The sequence below is a fragment of the Semicossyphus pulcher genome, unplaced genomic scaffold, assembly GCF_022749685.1.
Source record: "Semicossyphus pulcher isolate SPU_LCO1_2020_fin unplaced genomic scaffold, fSemPul1.0.p SCAF_4, whole genome shotgun sequence".
NCBI lineage: Eukaryota > Metazoa > Chordata > Actinopteri > Labriformes > Labridae > Semicossyphus > Semicossyphus pulcher.
The window spans coordinates 30,275,528-30,295,100 of record NW_027211715.1 but is presented as its reverse complement, the minus strand read 5'-3'; the positions used below and the strand labels follow the sequence as shown (position 1 = coordinate 30,295,100).

Genomic DNA, 19,573 nt, shown 5'->3' with positions numbered 1-19,573 from the left:
CTACACTGCAGCTAGAAATCTGCCTGCGAGGCTATAAGAGGTACATGTCCTACTTTGCATATTCCCTGTCTGCAAAAAGATTACAATCCAGATTCCTCCAGTGTCTGCACATATTGTGATGGACATTACCGCAACGAGTGGTACTTTAACCTTGAGTGTTTTGCGTGTTGCCGTGGAAACTGCTGCACTGTCTGCCTCTTCTTCTCAGTTAAGTTGAGTTAACTTGAACAACGACGGCAGCATTGTTCCTTCATGCATGATGTTTCTTTGGCACCTAAAGGCCGTCGGGGCAACAGTTGTTTGCAACATCTTGAGGCAATTTTGTTTAAATAAAAAAGCAGGAAACTAATGAAATTCATGAATCACCATGCTTCAAACATTTGAATTATCCACATCTAGTTAATATGAGTTACATAATGTGTGTACGCCCAGATAAACAGACTTTATGTCCCCAGTGGCACACAGATAACAGTCATCTTTATCTCCATGAATCCATCTTCTATCTATACGTACCTATACGTGATAAAGGCTGGAGCATATACCGGCAAATACACTTGAAGGGGGGAATTCACTGAAGGATTGCGCAGCTTTTGCACCCGACAAACCTGTGCAAGTGACAGACTCATTCTCCAAGCACATGCAGAGGGTTGAACGCACCCCGAAGTGTGCTGCAGAGCAAACAGTTGTGCTCCGGTGCCGTTTGCACATATTTAAATGAGTCATTATGCAAACATTTGGGGCAAATTTGTCCTCTTTCTATGCAGATGAGCCTCGTGGCAAAAAGCACCTAATTCACAAACAGCAGTGTTAACAGCACCGCGCAGTTAGAAAGAAGAAAATATTACTGCCTGCAGAGAGCTGGTGGGAACTGAGGGCGCAGTATTATATATTTGTCTGTAAAAAATCTGTTAATAATATTTTGTCATTATTATTATAATCAAGAGACAAATCAGTCCGAGGCTGTGCGAGGCTCAACCCCGGCACACGGGCACACTTTGTCCCTGTGCGGAGACGGTCTGAAGCTGTTACGCAGGACGGGGATTATTATATCGACGAGCTGCTGTTGCACGCTCGTTTAAAAAAAAGAAGCTGCGTTACAGAGTTAAACTAGTAAACACCTGTCGAGTCTGCTCCTCTCCTCTCCCTGCTCATCACCGATCTGTGCATGGAGTTGAGATACATCAGCATGAGCTCAACTGATGCCTGAGAGCGCAGCAGAGAGTGGAGGTGCAGACAGCTTCTCTTCACAATCAGGCACAAAACAAGAGCAAACTGCACCGATCTGTGAAACTTCCTGGGCGTGTTTACGCTTTAATATCATGAGTGTAATTTGCTTGTGAATCGGACATTGAGATGATGCAGATAGCGGGTGCAAATGATGCCCAATTTATGGTGCTATCAGCGGCCGCAATTCCCCCCTAACTCTTTGAAATGATCCCTTGTGACCACACTGCCTGGAAAAAAGGAAACATGATCAATTGGAAACACTCAGGAATCATTGACAAAGTAAATTTGAAAACAAGTTAAGAGCAACTCCTCCCGGATCAGACCTCAATCACCCAGCTTTAGCGGCTGCAGAGGGAGAAGTGACTTGTGACATTGGTGGCCTCGGGCTTGTGCGCTTAATCAACACACGCATATGCAGTTTGTCAGCCTGCTTTGCAAAAGGCCTCAAGACTTGAGACTGCAATTTCACAACTCAACACATTTTCTCACGCACACTCCTGACCCAGAAGTGTCCCAGTCTGTTAAACACAGATGTCTCACAGCCTCCACAGACGGACACAGGGGTCCTGATGAAACCGCCTGTTCACACAGAACCAGTCCTTTTTCTGAACCTGAACAGCATGAAACAGACTGCAGCTACGACTGGCAGCTCACACATTCAGATTGAACGTGCCCACACATAAATACCGTTAATTATGCCTCCATAAAGCCAGAGGTCAGCGGCTGCCGGCAGATTTTAAAACTGCTTAGGCACATGAAAGGAAGTATTTCACCTAATGTGGAATATTTCAAATGTGTATGTGCTGCCCCGAGGTGGTTTTGTGTGACCTTGGCTCTTTTGCCATTTAGCGAGGATTCCTGAGTGGGCCTGGCCGGTCTGAGCTGCTGTACGATGTACCACGCTGCATCTTAATTACCTTCCACTGATTCTTTATTATTTGTCATGCCTTTATGACTTTCCCAGCGATTTCACTGCCACCAACAATTTCCAATTTTGAAATAAAATGATAGACCTTTTGATTACTAAGTCAAACAAAACACAGAATCAATCAAAAATAATTGTCAGTTGCGTCCCGACGTAATTGAAATAAGTGTTATAAAGTTCTAACTTCTTTGATCGACTCTAAACTTGTATCTCAGATCTCAGTTTCGTTCTCTTTAGCTGCACCTAGGGCGACTGCGTTGCATGTGTGACGTCCACGGTTGTAACTGTTGTAACTGTTTGCCTTCATCTGAGCGTCGAGTTTGTTTATCTTTCCTTGGATTTTCACTTATTTTTGAAGTTGTATCTGTAGTCATCCATCTTTTAGTTGTTTGTTCAGCCATAGTAGATTACTGTTTACTCGCAACGCTTGCAGAGAGCGGAAAAGCAGCCGCTTAGCTCCGCCTACCCTCTCTGGCAGACCAACCACTGCTGGCTGATGGAAAACACGTCACTAACTGGGCGCCGCTTGTGATTTTTTAGCGGTGATAGGCCGTAGGCTAAATCACCATTGTGTTGCCTCATTTGGCGATAGATTAAATGAAAATCTTCGAGATTATTACTAAGTTATGTCTCTGTTATATCCTTTAAAGCAGTGGTTCTCAACTGGTCTGGCCTCAGGATCCACCACCGCCTCCTTAATAACAAATCCAGACCCACATTTTTTAGTCAGTCAAATTTATTAAATTACAATCCGTGCAGTTTGTACCTGAGATGGCATGAAACATCAAAGCATGTCAACATCACAAAACAACAGTGTAATAGTTGAGCAAAATGACAAGCAGGCGGCAGTGCATAAGAACATATTCCCTCTACAATTGATTCAATTAACAGCCTTTTTTACACAGAAATAAACTAAAATAGTGTAACTTAAATGCAACTACTGTAAGGTTCATCAAGTTTCAAGAATGTAAATGTAACTGTAGTCAGTGGATACATGTATGAATAAACTACACTACTACTGCACGCACGTCAAAGGATATGTTCTTCAAAATAAAAGCGCAGCAAAGACTTTTTTTCAAGGACACATCCGCGACCCACTTTTGGGTCCTGACCCACCAGTTGAGAATCAGGGCTTGAAATCAAGTCAAATTTGGATTTATTTTTACTTTTGTAGTTTTTTTGCCAGTTTGACTTCTGGATGAGAAACAGCTGTAAAAACCAGCACAATCACGCACACACACACACAAGCAAACAAGTTTCACTCTCCAGTGAATCATCCACCTGTAAAGACCCAGAGTTCATTAGCAGAGAAGCTGTTTCTGCCTGTTGGTGCACATAAACAATATACTGTATATGTTCTCTCACTCTCCCACACAACCTCGCTCTGATAGGTGAGACTAAACCTGCCCGAGGCTGCTTCTAACCAGCTGTAATGAGCAAGAAGAGCCTCCTCCAACACCAAAGGTCAAACAGTAACAAGTCTGATCCGTTCTGCCCTGACGATGCAGCTAGTGGGTGAAGACGATGAAGGAGAGAGGGATTACTCAGCTGATACACGAGGAAAATCTATACTTTTTGATATTCATGTGTGATGAAGAGTAGAAAACTTTCTCCTAAAACAAAAAGGCTTCCCTGGTGTCTTTGCCTCAGTTTCACACCAGAAAATAGAACTTTTTTATTTTTTACTCTTCTGGTTTTTAATGTGAGACTATTGTTGACAACATTTCACAGCGCCACAAAGTGTCTGACAGAGTTCTGTTGAAAGCTCTTTTTTGTGATTTGATTACCTCAAACAGCACGTCCCCACTGATTTTACAGAGTTGAGTGCAGCTCTGTCAAAGTGATGTTAAAAAATGCCAATGCAACAAAGCACAACAACAGTAAACAAAGACAACAGGCACAAAACCAGTACTGTTGAGCTTTTTTAACACACAGTTATAGTTTATGATCCGATATATGGTCGGCTTTTTTTCCAGCATTAGTCTCCCATTGTAATTACATTATTAAGCTACCTCTCGATGACTAGCTGTACATAAAAGTGGACATAGTCATTTAGACATAAACCATTTCTTCGGGTTATCAACATCTTGGTTGTTTGAGCCAGAAGTGCATCTCCTCCCAATAACTGTGGTGATTAGTTTGATGCTAATTTAGACCAGGGAAAAACAGGCTTTAAACTTTGTATACTGACAGAATAAAAAGGAACAGTTGACTCCCGAGTGTGTATTTTAGTACATCAGACAGTAAACAAGACATCATTCAGGTCGCCTTTAAGCAACGCCCTAAAACCTATCCTGCCTTATCTCTATTTTTACTCTAAATCAGACCGTTGTTTAACGCCGGTCCGGACGTAAGAGGTCTTCCTGTGTGGAGTTCTCATCGTGCATGCGTTCCCTCCGGGTACTCTGGCTTCCTCCCACAGTCCACAGACATGCTCGTTAGGTTCAGTGGTGACTCTAAATTTCCCGTAGGTGTGAAAGTGAGTGTCTGTGTCTATGTGTCAGCCCTGTGATTGACAGGCACCCGGGCTTCGCTGCTCTGTCCCTCTGCAATAATGTAGCTAATGTAGCGTAGCCTCCAGGCTCTTGATAAGCACATCGCTGGTGCGCCACAGGTGTCACTTTGTTTTCGTTCTGTGCAGGTTTCTCTAAAAGTAATGTGCCGGCCCCTTATTTGAGAGTGAGAGCTGAATAAACCGGTGTAGCGGAGCCTTCACGATTAAGTTAGCGTGACGGTTTAAAGCGCGGTTAATAGTGAAACCGGTTAATCGCTGTATCCCTACCAGGGTGTACCCGCCTCTCGCCCAGTGACAGCTGGGATAGGCTCCAGCCCTCCGCGACCCTGAACAGAATAAGTGGTATAGATAATGGATGGATGGATGGATGGATGGATGGATGCTTGAGGTGAGATCAACATAGAAGCATTTTCTCATAGACTTCTATAACATCCCTTTTTTTTTGGCAAGCCAGTGGAAAGAATGCAGGTTTAAGACACTTAAAAATCCCATCAGCTGTTTTGTAAGTTGTTGTCTCAACATATTATGAAAGAAGTTAACGTCACTTCCTGTGACCTTGTGACCTTGTGACCCACCCTGACAACTCGGATAACATCTCTGATGTTGGACCCTCCTGCAGCGTCTGAGCAGAGGTCACAGTAAATTAGAAAATGTTGCCAACACTAATCAGGGCTCTCTCCAGGCTGAGAGGAAGTGGAGACAGTTAATGACATTAAGGAAGCTCTATCAGCGCTTAACAACTTTTGTCGTCTCTCTGTGTCTTTGTATCTTTCTACTGATCCGTCCTTCAGTCCTTCTTTACTTTTACCTTACATTCCTGCTTTCTCCGTTGTCTACCTCTCCTTCCTGTCATCACTCCTACATTTCTTCCTTTCCTCTGTCCACCTACACCTTCCTTCCCTCTTTCTTTATCTCTTTTGATTCACCAGTCTTTTCCGTCCTTACTTTTTATCTCGGCCTGCTTTGCGCAATCATTATCGCTCTCGTCTCTCCCACGCTGCGACTTGGACTTTTCTGGGTCTCTCTTACGTCATCGAGGGCGCTCTCTCGTCAACCCATTACAAGTGTAAGTGCGTTTCTAATCATTGCACCAGCAAAACGATCACTTACCCCTCCTTTTTATCCTTCCAAAAATTGAGATGAAAACAGAGACATGCCAGTGTTGGAGCGGGTTCAAACGCTGCCACATCAAAGGGGCCTGGCGTGGGCAGGGAATGCGATGATGGTAATCCAGTGTGAAGAGTACATCCTCAGCAACCAACCCTGTGGAGTCGCACAACGCACAACCAACAGTCCTAATCCCCTTACACTAGCAGTGGGAGAGTCACTGTTTTCAGTCACTTTAACAGCTTTATCTTCGAGTTTCTATGAGTTCTGCATTTTGACAAGATTAGGAGATTATCCACAAGGTCTTATTTTTTTCTTTTATGTTCTCATTGTCTCCGTTTGCAATGCCAAGTGGTTGTTGCTGTAGTGTTTGAGCAGCTAATGTAAAGTAAAAGCTCGTATTAATGGGTGTAGTTTGACTCACTCTTGTGTTATACCAAGTGGGAAGACAGCGCCGTATGAAATGTCTTCAGTTATGTTAAAATCAGCTGACTGGAGATGGTTTTTTGCATCATAAAGAATTGAGAAGATGGGAAAAACTTTGAAGTAAAAATGTTAAACTGCAGAGAGAGACGGAGTCGGGGAGATGAATATTGTCCTTGGGCTGTGCCGCTCTGTTCTGGGGAACAGTTTCGAACAAAGAAAGCAGTAAAATGGAAGAGCGATGCCGCCGTCTAATTAAAGCTTGAAGGAGTCGTTTGAGTTGCTTGAAGCTCCTTCAATTTCACGACGCGCAGATAAGAGGGCAGAAAACAGTGGGTAACGGCAGGTGTGGTGCCAAGGGACCACCGCTGTTAAAAGTGGAGCACCTTTTAATTGGCTCTTTGTCTGAGGTCTACTTTTAGTAAGAGCTCTTAGATCCTCTCTCTTCAAGTTTAAAAGGAAAATTGACTTTTTGGTTTCGAAACTATTGAATTGTGGCCTGCAAGTGGATCGTTTTACTCTTCTGGCATTCTGGTTGACCTGGTGTCCTTTCTTTTTTGTGTGTGATTACACTGTAGTATATGCAGCATTTGTGTTCTCGGCGCCGCTTGTGATTTTTTTCCACAAAATGCAAAGGCTTCATCAGTGGGCCACAGGCTCAATCACTATTGTGTTACCTTAACAGACATTTATTTAAATCTTCGAGATTATTACTTTACCTTACTTCTTTTAATAAGATAGACTGTTTTGCAGTTCAGAAGTTGTTGTTGCAGTTGTTTAGTTTAAGTAGTAGACGTTGTATGTAAAGTTTTGGTTTTCGTAATAGTAGTAGTAGTTGTTGTTGTTGTGATTATTTTGGGGACATTTTGCCTTTATTGATAGGTCTGCTGAAGAGAGACAGAGAATATTGGGAGAACAGAGTAGGGGGCGACCAAAGACTGTATCTATAGATGGACGACATGACAGCCCCCATAAAAGTGAAGCCAAACCATTTCGAGCGCCCCCTGCTGACTGGCTGCAGTATAGGTCATAAAGCCCGCCTCCTCCATGTTAACAGATGGGACATGAGTCAAACTATAAAATCAAAATGCAAGCCAAATACATTTTTGTCAAACATGGTTTCTGTCATTATAGTTAGTTATTATCATGCTCATTTACGTCCATGTGTTCATTTTTCTGACAAGTTTATTTTTAATTAGTTTTTTGATGCTGTCCAAAAAATGATTGACAGCTCTGTTGGCAAATACGGCTCCTGCAGCCAATCAGTTCCGGATTAGCAGAGTAAAGAAGGATCGGCGAGAGGAGACATAACTAAAACAGTCACTACAGTCACTGAAGTTTACATACCTGTGAACGTTAACCTCAGACCAACACAAGAAGCTGTTCTGCTGTTAAACACGCCGGCGAGCGGGATCCTTACTGTTTTTTCGGTAAGTGAAGTGTGTGTTTTGGTTAGTGGAAGTGGCTACGGCGGCACCACCCGCCGATCTCTACTGCGCAGACTCCGGCTCCAAATGACATCACCATCACAAGATAGCAGCGCCTATCGCAGGGGCGATTTTGGCATCACTTTCGTTCAATGGGAACAGATGGAGATGCGTCGTCCATCTATATATACAGTCATTGGGGGTGACATGCAACAAAGGGACGAGGGAAGGAGTCAAGCCTGCGGTCGAGCTCTATGGGTCGCCTGCTCTGCCCACTGAGCTAAACCAGCGCCCCAGTTGTAGTTTTTGTAGGTGTTGTTTTTTTACTTGTTGGTTGAAAGCAGCTAACCCACAGGAGACTGCATCATCCCACAGCTCCTGATCCTCCCTGCAGAGGACAACATCTCTACTGATACTGTATGTAGAATAAGTGATCGGGGAGTTCAGGGGGTAAATAAACATGTCGCGAGACAAGCAGAGATCCAGCCGTAATTACTTAGAGCTTTCATCTCTCATCAATATTTCATCATGCTTTTAAATGTTATCTACAGGAGCAGCTTCTGTCTCCACAGTAGAAATCATCAGTGGCTGCATCTGGATAACATTGTGCTCCTTTTTCATCAGATATCCAGACGAGAAAGCCAAGGTCTGACTGTTTAAATGAAAAAGGACTTGTATATTGTGCTCATTTTGCTCTGTTCTCTGCTGTTTGTCCATTAGATTATATTACATTAGAGTCTTTTCCCTGCCGGTGCACCTCTGAGAGACATTTAACACAGACAGCACCAGGACTAATGTGCCACTTGCTCCCAAGGCCTCCGAATAAACCCTGCAGGAGTGGCTGATGTGCTATTAGAGCAGTCGGAAGGGCAGCATATGTCGAAGTGAAGCTCTACCTCTCCATAGCCTGGGATGGGATCCTGTCAGCTGTAAATTACACCACCGAAGTCATCATCAGGGTGTCACTCTTTACAAATGAGGTCTGCGGAGGAAGCCCGGCCCCAACACGCAATCCATTTGGTTTTAAGTGTGATGATAATGGAAGCTGACGAATGTCTTCCTCAACGCTTGTGTGTTTTTTTGTCGGAGGACCGAGAGGAGAAGCGGGGGTGTGGGAGTTAAAGAGGCTTTGGGACTGGGGCTTTGAATTTTGACTTCATCTAATGTCCCTCTCTGCAGAACTGACTTCTCATTAGAGCTGGGAGGGACTGATGAGGCCTCATTGGAGAAAAAAGCCGTAAACCCTTCTAGTGTCCAAGACAGAAAAGGAATGTAAGGGCAGGAAATGAGGAAGGAAATGGAGACATCAATACATCAGATGTAAAATAACAGAATGAACAACTTGTTTTGGAAACTGAAGATTCAACTAAAGTCAAGAGTTGATGTCTTCTATTTAACTGTCCAATTGATTTAGATTAAATTCAGCTCATAAACATTTCTTTCTTTCGTGATAGACAGTGTTCTTAATTCATGATGATGCTGAAAATTTAATCGTTTGTCCATAAATAATCAAATAACATTTTTGGGGGATTTAACGAGAGAAGTTGCCAAATATTTTCTAGTTTGCTCTATAAAGCCAGAAGTTTGAAGATGTGTGATGATGGACAGTATGAAGGTTCATACCCCAGCTTTATTATAGACTGTGAACATTATAATACATTGCTGTTAAACTAGTGATCTCAAAGATCTCATTTTCGTTCTTTTGATAAACAGTAATTGCGGGAGCACACTTCCCAGATATCCAGACAGTGTTGCATGTGTGACGTCCACGGTTGGCTCCGGTTGTAACTCTTGATTTTCCTGGCTGACGGTCACTTTCCTTTTTAGACTGTTTGCCTTCATCTGAGCGTCGAGTTTGTTTCTTTTTCTTTGGATTTTCACTTATTTTTGAAGTTGTATCTGTAGTCATCCATCTTTTCTTTGTTTGTTCAGCCATAGTAGATTACTGTTTACTCGCAACACTTGCAGGGAGCAAATAAGCAGCCGCTTAGCTCCGCTACCCTCTCTGGCAGACCAACCACTGCTGGCTGATGGAAAACGCGTCACTAACTGGGCGCCGCGAAAGTTGCCACAGAAACCCAGTCTGTAATACTGAAGATGCAAAGGCTGTCATCAGTGGGCCAGAGGCTCAGTCACCATTGTGTTACCTCATTCTGCGACAGATAGTGACTTCACAGACATTTTTTTAGATGAAAGTCTTCGAGATTTTGACTGCACCATTGTTAGCCAAAAGGTTAGTTCCCATCTGTAGCACCTGGACAGCGGTACACAGGTGTACTGAAAATGAATGCATGTGTTAAAAAATGTCGTTGAAAAAGTTTAGAAGCAAAGCAATAAAACATTTTATTGTGGAAATGTTTTAATACATCATCACTCATTAAAACAAGCTACACAGAAGCACTTCACACACAGCATGCACAGCAGTAAAATGAGGATATTAATAGAAATGTCTGCTCAGAAACTAAATATGAAACAGTGAAGGACTCCCTGGAACATTTTCTAAAGAGCAAAGCAGTGTTTGAAAATCCTGGAGTGACCTTGGTCTTTTGTTGAAATACCAATTACACTTTGTTTTGTAGCTTGTCCTTTGATATGTGTCACCATTGACGTCAAGAGCCAATAGCCTGGGTGCTGCCACAGTAACGAGTTCTTGTTCCCACATCAGGCTGAATGAGAAACCAGGGGGCCGTTAGGAGTTATGACTTGTCGCTCCACACGAGGCTGCGAGATTCACGGCACTCTGGTCGGCCCTTCTCGCCTACTGCCGTCCTAAAAACCTTATGTGCCGTGTTCAGACACACTGTAATAGGACGCTTTTATTATTACAATTTCCATGGACAGCATACAAAATGATTTAATAGAAAAGAGGCAGGGGAGAAAATGCAACAAACTTATTTCTGGGGAAATCTGCCAATTAAATTAGCCTGGCCCTATTTTGTACATATTTTAGGTCTAATATGTATTAAAGTTTGCAAATGCTTCAGTAGATTGCTTGTTTTTGCCGCTGATGGTCTCAGATTGTTATTCAAAGCGTCTAACAACATTACAGCAAGGATCGCCCCATTTTTTTTAAAGTTAAGTGGCTTTTTTTCCCACCTGAAAAAACTGTTTCTTTGTTTTTTTCAAAGCTGCCAGACTCCATTGACAAAATGGTCATTTTTACCTGCAGAAAACACAGGAGTTGCTGGTCTACTGCTGCCTCAATCTGTGATTCCCTTGGGATACTTTAAGAGTTTGGTTTATTAAACACTTAGTTTGGACCCAACAAATAATTTGTATAACACTCAATTACACAAAACTAAACGGTCGAGGCAGCAGCACCTGTGTTTTCTGAGGTTTAAAAACTTTTTTTGTTTTTGTTAAAGGAGTTTGGTGCAGAGAGCGATAAAACAGCTGTTTCTACTTAAAAAAAAAAAAGTTACCTCAATAAATAGGTTTATCTCTATTGGGATTATTTCTGAAATGTTGTCAGACAATTTTTATAACAATCTGAGCATATCAGTGGCAAAAACAAGCACTTTAAAAAGGGAGGTATTGTGCTGTTTCATGCTGCCTCATCAGGCTTCGGAGAGCTGGCCAATCAGATGAAAGCGGGCTTGTAGGAGCGGGGTTTCTTAAAGGGACAGAGCAGAATGTGAGTTGTTTCAGGCAGAGGCTGTATGAGGGCCTGCACAGATCAGCAGTGTGAGAAAAATGAGTTTTTTAACTGTGAATTATGCTAAGCTACTCCACAGGTATCACAGTGAAATATGATCTGATGCACTTTGTCAGATTATGTTGCAGCCGTTACAGTACTTTAATAATCTGTCATTTAGACCCTAAAATATGTAAAATATGAATAAATACATAGGATCCATGTTTAAGAGTACAGGAGTTGCCTCTTAATACAATCAGTTGTGTCAGTTATTATTCTATATCTCAATGTTCTCAACATGTAGTGTAATTGGATAAAGGCATGTTCCTCTTACTGATCACACAGCTGACGTTTGAAGTCCTGCTGGAACACGTTTAAACTCCAGGGTTAAGTTTCATCCGTCCATAGAAAGGCACGCTGCGTCTCCTGTCAGGTAATCGTTAATAAGCGGCCTCCTTCAGCACATCGGGCTTTTGCTGAATCATTCTTGCGATTTCATCTGAAACCTTGAGAAATTTTATTTTTGAAATGGTTGAAAGCGATTATGTGCTCAGGGTAGTTGGCTGGTGAAAGGGGTGGGAGGTGGGGCCGCGAGCATTTGATTTGGAGAGGACTTTGAAGTAAAAACAGTCATGGCTGCTGAGAGGCTGCGAGAGCATGTGAATGTGTGTCTTTGGACATGTGTGCACTCAGTGAACTGTGTCCGTCTCCCCTCTCTCACCCCTCGTATAAAAAAAGAATGTAATAGAAGTTGAATCCTTTCAGTGTTGAATTGAAACAGAGTCTGTGCTTTATTGCACGCCACATCAGACTATGACTTTAAGGTTACATGAGGATCAGAGCAGCCGCTGGAGCTCTGCTACCCCGTCATAAAAGTGAAATAGACACATATAAAAACAAAGTCATTTCAAAGATGCAGAATCTGTTGGTCATGTTTTTCAGTACCACAGGCCTGTCTTATGTGTTAGTGTACATACACAAGGAAGATCAATCTGGGCAAACACTTTAATCAGGAGCCAGTCTTGATGACATGATTCATTGTTTTATATATAAAATGTCTGAAAATAGCAAAAATAAAAAACTCAATTTTTCAAAGCCAAAGTTAACATAATTGAAAAATGGTTTCAAGTCAAAAAGGAACAAGTATGTTTTACTTCTAATTAGCTGTTACCATTAAATGTCTTGGTCGAGGTTGCTTTGACAGCATAATAGGGCCAATAAACAAAAAAGATAGCCATATGAGAAGAGTAATATTCCGAGGAAAAACTTGAAAACTCCGAGATTAAAGCTGTACATCTTCCAAAAAGTGGCATAAGGTTCACAAAAAGAAAAACACAGTAATTTTGCTTCGTCACTTTGAAAATATCCAAGCAACTTCCATATAACTGACGTTGTCTTACCTTTCTTTGTCAGTAATTTCCTCAGCTTTGGATGATAACTCAGATTCACTCCTTTTATCCCCCCTTAGTTCCCCTCGCCTTTTCCCTCCTTTTCAGAAGACATCAGTTTCAGTTTCTGTGGTCGCTCAAACGATGCTTTTCAGGAGGAAGTGAGCGTTTACTTTGACCTGCGGGTGAAAAAATGGAGACTGTCTCTTGTCAAGTTTATTTCCTCTCTGTGATAGGCCCGTAGTTCTGACCATACAGAGTAAATAAGCCCAAAGGTTATCTACATGATTGAGTACATTGTGTCTTTTCTGCAGCTTATTGTTGCAGAACAGACTGATTGTTTAAGGTCAAGTCAAAGGATGTTTTCAACTGCCATCTACACATGTATGTACTCAGCTGGTCAGTATCGAACTTTAAACAGCTTCAACTTCAACACTGTATGTCAAAAATATTTTCCAGCTCAGACTACCCGCCCGCGGTGCCGCCATGTTTGAAAAAAAACGCTGCAACAGTGCTCTCATGTAGTAGATAAAAATGCTAAAATGCCCTCTGGGTGCCCTTCCAGTGGATAAATGATACATGTTGGAAAATGAGTTGGCCTCCGCACACTCCTACGTGTGAGACAATGTGCCCTCATGAATGCCTCAATAGCTGACATGCCTCTGTTGTTGTTGTTTAAAGTATACTCTTTTAAAAACTGTGGTGTGGCAGCATGATTCTACCTCATTCCTCATTGGAGCCAGTAAACTTTATTTTGGAGTTTAAGCGTATCATCGATGTAATCGTAATCATATAACATATGCTTATACTCACTTAACAGAACATTTTCATCTTAATCATGGTTTGGTTTCACCATGCGTTGTTTCGCAACATTTACTTGAGCCCAAGCTGCAACCTCCGCTGCTGAAAATCTGGAGCCAAAGCGGAAGTGCGACGAAAGATTACGGCGACAGAGTAGTACTGATAAGAGAGACGTTACACAGTACTTGTTGTTCACCTGCCGCTCTCTCTCAATGGAGATTTGGGCGAGCAAGTGCCGAGTCCACTGCTTCTGTAGTCTGACAAATAAACAACTGCAGTCAGTCACCACCACAAAAAGAATCTTACTCTGCGGGATTTAAACTAGCTAATGAATCAACCACGGGCACAGACTGGTTTGCTCCTCTCCAGCACCACCCTCAAACCCAAACACGGCCCCTTCTGGCTCCAGAAAACAAACATGGCGGCGGCCAAATCCACAAGGTTTCATTTATGCAGTCGAGAAACCAGTGGGTGACGTCTCAGTGGCTACGTCCATTCTTTATACAGTCTATGCTTGAGCCCCATGCACATGTTTGTTAGGTGAGTTGTCACACACATTGACCAGATTGTCACTGATTGATTTGTTTCCCTTCATCTGCATAAACACTCCGAAGGTCCTCTGTATATTCTCGACAGTGCTTTGATTAATTACACGCAGTAAAAATACAGCGAGGTTGATCAATCACTGCCACCTGCTGAGCTGAGTCAGCTGGATCCGAAAGCCTCCCGCCTCATTAATTATTTAGGCACGAGATGAAGGTGTAAAATATAGATATATTTGTAAAATGAATGGCTTTTGATGTGTTTCCCCTTAAAGATAATATTTTATTCAGTAAGAGTTTACGAATTTGCAACTATAAATCCCTCCTGATGTCTCTCCAGCATCTAATAGATGTGATTTTCTCATCACAACAAAACATTAAGCCGTAGTTTTTCTTGTGTGCTTAATTTTCTGTCGTGGCAGTTTTTTATATTGTCTCCGAAGTCGTTCCCTTTTATCTCAAACGTATTTGATCAGTGATGTTTCAGCTCTTAGACTTCCTCTCTTCCCTCGTTACTGCAAAAACAAATAACTCTCACGTAATGGAAGCGGTGGACTCTCTTGTTGCTCGTCATTTCGACAGACAGGGTCATTAAAATCATCATAAACTCTTATTACCAGTCGTTTATTTTTATTTTTTAATGATAATTAGGCTGTTTAGTAGCCTTCGACTTTTAACAATTAATCACAACAACTATTAACAAGCAGAAGAACAAACTGAGATATTAAAAGGGAAAAGATGAAAAGACGGAGACAACGATTGCACGGCCACTTTTCATGTCAGCGACCATCGTTTAAGCTTTAATGTGGCCGCGGCTACTTTTGTGATCACAAAGCAAATATTTCTGCTTTATAGTGCACCCTTAGACAAATCCATGGTGTGTGATAGCTAAAGTCGAGCTATATTACTTACTAAACACCTTAACTTCAGATAAGATTTATATTGCTTTCACAGGGGACAAAAAGGCAATTTAATTTTGGTCCAATCTCAAAGATTCTCATTTAAATAAATGCCTGTTAAGTACCTATCGCTGAATGAGGTAACACAATGATGATTGAGCCTATGGCCCACTGATGAAAGCCTTTGCATTTGCAGTATTACAGACTGGCTGTCTGTGGCGACTTTAGTGTAAAAAATCCCAAGTGGCGCCCAGTTAGTGACGCGTTTTCCATCAGCCAGCAGTGGTTGGTCTGCCAGAGAGGGTAGGCGGAGCTAAGCAGCTGCTTTTCTGGTCTCTGCAAGTGTTGCGCGTAAACAGTAATCTACTATGGCTGAACAAACAAAGAAAAGATGGATGACTACAGATACAACTTCAAAAATAAGTGAAAATACAAAGAAAAAGAAAATCCTAAAAAGGAAAGCGACCGTCAGCCGAGGGATCCAACCGTGGATTACCATTTATCACCATTAGAGGCGCCAAAGAGAATGAAACTGAAATCTTTGAGATTGAATCTTTAAGTATCCAGAAATTGCTTCAAATTAGAAGACAATATAAAGATGTACCTATTCCTACCTTATTTCCATACATGTATGTTCTGTTATTTATGTATAATCTGAAGTAGCACAATAAAGGTATGTTAATCTATATGCAAAAATAATCAAATTACCAGGAAATCCAAAGCCACCTGTTTTTGTTCTAGAGAGGTGGTGTAAAACACTGAGAGATAATCCAATAATAATGGAAAAGTGTGTAAAATTCCTCAAGGCAACACCTTACACTCGCTCCTATGATTTCAGACGGTGATTTAACACTCAACCTGCCACTATTGATCTTAAAGGATGCTTTCTAAGTGTTGAAAATATCAATATAGTGTTCCACGTGGAAGTGTTGGAGTATCAGTAGTGCGTCTTTGCCAGTCTTCAGCTGTTATCTTCACTCAAATATTTGAAACCAACATCCCTCATGCCTGATTTCATTGACTAGCAGTTTGTGTTTGATGGGTAAACACAGTGTGACCCTGGCCTTCGTGGTGAGCGGTGAGTGGTGTGTTTGTGGATTTGGGTAATTCAGATAAGTGCATTCCTTCTAATCGATGTTTTCTCCATCTCCCTCTCGTTTCAGGTCCACCTGCTGAAGGACCAGCTGAGTGCGGAGGCCACCGCTCGGCTGGAGGCCCAGGCTCGCGTCCATCAGCTGCTGCTGCAGAACAAAGACCTGCTGCAGCACATCTCCCTGCTGGTTAAACAGATCCAGGAGCTGGAGACCAAGATGTCCGGACCAAACTCCAGTGAGTTTTATATACATGAATGCAAATTTGCTGACATGTTAAAGTAGCCACTGAAACAGACGCATGCATATTTTTTATATGAAGTACTGGGAACACAGACTCGGGTTGTTATTAATACTAAAAGAACACAATTTAATACACAATTTGCTACGTAGTTAAAACAGCAAAAACAGGAAGAGATTAAGAAAGGACAAGAGACAAAGTGACATGTTAGAAAGACATGCTTTAATGGGCCAGTTCGGCGATTTTCAACCTCAGTCCTATCATGCTATTATGGGGAGCTATGTTCTCGTCGTATTTCGAATTCTGTACCGCTCTGACCCATTGCCTGCAGCGAAAACGGTAGTATTTCACTACCACAATGCATGCTGGGTGTTGTAGGAATGTAGAATGCGCCAAACCACGAGCTGTTTGTACAACTTCCTCCACAGCTATGGTGCCAATTTCAAATATTATTGCTTCTATCAATTAAAGAGAACACCAGCTTTGACTGACTTTTTCCAGGAGAGAATTGCTCCTTTAATGGACTTGCACGAAGTATCCTGTCCGGTCTACCTGGCAACACCAACCTTCCCAATCCTCAGAAAGAGAAGAACATAAGGAAAAATCTGCTGAGGAAACATGATAAATAAAACTTTTACTGAATCAGCAATGAGTATGACCCTGCATCAGACAAAAAAGTATTCGCAACTTGTTGTTATGAAGCAATAAAATGGAATAAAGGAAGGTCCAGCAGTCTAGTCTCCGATGACATCTCATCTCTGGATTAATTATGTGCAAATTAAATGGAATTATTTCACATCTATAACAAACATGTGAGAAGCAGAAATGTTTTATTTGTACATAAGTATAAATAGCAAATGCTCCGACTGAAATAACATCATGAACATGGCAGCTATTAAAATGGTTAAAAAAAACAATATATTCACAAAGAAGAAATGTGTAGTTGCTGGTGGGTCACATCCGGATTAGTTCTAAGATTTTATGGGTCCTTCCTTTTCCCATGCTGCACCTCTCCACCAAGTTTCATAAATGCTGTGTTGATAGGTTTTCCGTTGTCCTGCTGACAAACAAAGGACGAAGAAAGAAATAACAAATGGCCCAGACAGAGGCATAAAGATGGTCATTTAGCATCTTCCAACGCCACCTCCAGCACACTCCACCAATGTCAGTTAATTCCTTACACGGCTGCACAAAAGCCTACCTACACACAGAGACAGCAGACAGATTCAGCTTCGTGTACACTCATCCACACAGCAGATAGAGAGAGGATACTTCACACCTACAGGGCCTTCTAAATGAACCTACATTAAAGCTCCTGAGTACCTGCATGAAACTGGATTCTGATGTTGATTCGGCCTCTCAGCGCTCTGTTTATCATTCACAGTGGTGTTCTTTCATCTACGACCCCCTCTGTCCTCTCTGTCACAGCTTTACACTCTGTTCAACCTGTTCATCAGTTATTCAGACAGACAGTCGCTGTCCAGCATGCCCTCCAATCGTCACCCTGCGAGGAACAATCTTTTATCTTATCTGCCAACAATTCAGAGGGGAAAGTTTTGTCATTGTCACATCTGCTTGTTGGACGTTTAAATGCGCCTCGTTTTGCATTGTCAGGAAAAGTGTTTTATATTTAAAAATTTAGTTAAAGGTCTGAAAAGTAGGATTTTTTCACACACACATTCAAACTGGGCCCCTCCTCCTGGGCTCTTCTTCGACAGAAGCTCACTCTCACTCTCTAGTGCAAGAACACGCCCACCCTGCCGCGCTAACACCGACCGATTGCTACCTTTGCACTAGCATGCTAACTGCTGGTTACCGTTGCGCTAGCATGCTAACCACCTGTTAGCTTTGGGCTAGCATGCTAACCGCTGGATAGCTTTGTGCTTGAAGGCCAACTCTGCATCGCTCTTTCGTCATGTTCGCCGGTCTGAATGGGGCCCAGTTGCTAATATGAACCACTCCCACACTCACCTCTACGCTGTGATTGGCTCAGGGAACCACAACAGCGCCCCTCCTGAAAACGTCCTGTGCAAAGCAAAACAACAGAATAGGTGCAGAGGGAAGGGTCTCACACACTCACCAACACACATGTAAAGAGGCCCATAAGTGATGATTTATGTTATATCATATTTGTAAATTACATTTGTTATTTACAGTAAAAAAACATTCAAATGAAGAATAATATTTATTTTAAGACACATTTCGTCCTGTGAAACACAGGCACACAACTAATAATGTTTCATCTGTGTCTGAAGCATCATCAAGTACTGGGACTGTGCGTTCTGGTCCACCAGCGTGGGTTATTGACACGTTGGACCTGAATGGAAAGGAGCCATCATTGGTGTATTAGTTCCTGTCCTTTCCATGCCTTTCCTGCTCTCACAATAGAAAGTGCCAACCATGAAAGAGGTCTATTTCACAGCATTTTTACAGTATTCACTTGAATGTTATAGCGTGAAACACAGTCTGGCTACAAAGCCTGAAGAAATACTCGACTGGAAGTCTAAGCCTATGTTTCTAGTATCAGACACTCACATCCTGTAGGCTCAAAGGTGGCTCTGAGAAGTTTGTTCTTCATCAGTAACAGTTTATTTCAAAGAGTCGCATCAAAAGAAACATGAAATCACCATCAAACCTCTCAAGCGGTAGATAAATGTATACGAGACCTCTGCAGACCTCTCATCGGTCTTAATTTGGACCTTTATCCTGCAATTTATTTCAATCAACCGTGTGTGCTGACAGCCTTAATTCCAACTAACTCTTTAGTACGTCTCTTAATTTGTTTTTCTCTCTCACTTGCTGTCACTGTTTCAACCCGCTGGAGTCTTTCACGCTCCATGTGCGTCTGATAGAACAATGCACGAGTCTTATAGTCTTTAAAGGAGCAGTTCACCCCTGGAATAAGCCACTGTCAGTCAAAGCTGGTGTTCACTGTAATCAATAGAAGCAATAATATTTGAAATTGGCGCCACAGCTGTGGAGAAAGTTGTACAAACAGCTTGTGGTTTCGCACTTTCTATATTCCTACAACTCCCAGCATGCATTGCACCCCTCCCTCTGAAAGGAACGGCCCAGCGAGAGACGCTGGAGTGAAATGCTACCGTTTTCCAGTCAAGGACATTGATCACTGCAGGCAATGGCTAAGAGCGGTACAGAATCTGAAACACGATGAGAATATACCGATCTAAAAAATCTTCAGGTCTGCAGTCTACATTTCAAACATTGGAGGCGGGCATCAGAGGCCGGCGTCCTAGAGTGAGGAAGTGTAGTTCAGCGAGCTTCCTGACCTCCGCCAGATGACGCGTTTTGCGTCGTCTGGCGGAGGTTTTCCGGGTCCAATTGGAGAAGCTGAT

General features: G+C 42.3%; 1 protein-coding gene across 2 annotated transcripts in view; it reads left to right on the top strand.

Moving 5' to 3' along the window:
* nos1apa (nitric oxide synthase 1 (neuronal) adaptor protein a) overlaps nt 1-19,573 on the top strand; it is a 214,202-nt gene that overhangs the window by 161,310 nt on the left and 33,319 nt on the right. For both annotated transcript variants that reach the window (XM_069679904.1, XM_069679905.1), the window contains exon 9: nt 16,052-16,217. In XM_069679904.1, the coding sequence (XP_069536005.1) occupies nt 16,052-16,217 (166 nt within the window). The remainder of the gene's footprint in view (nt 1-16,051; nt 16,218-19,573) is intronic.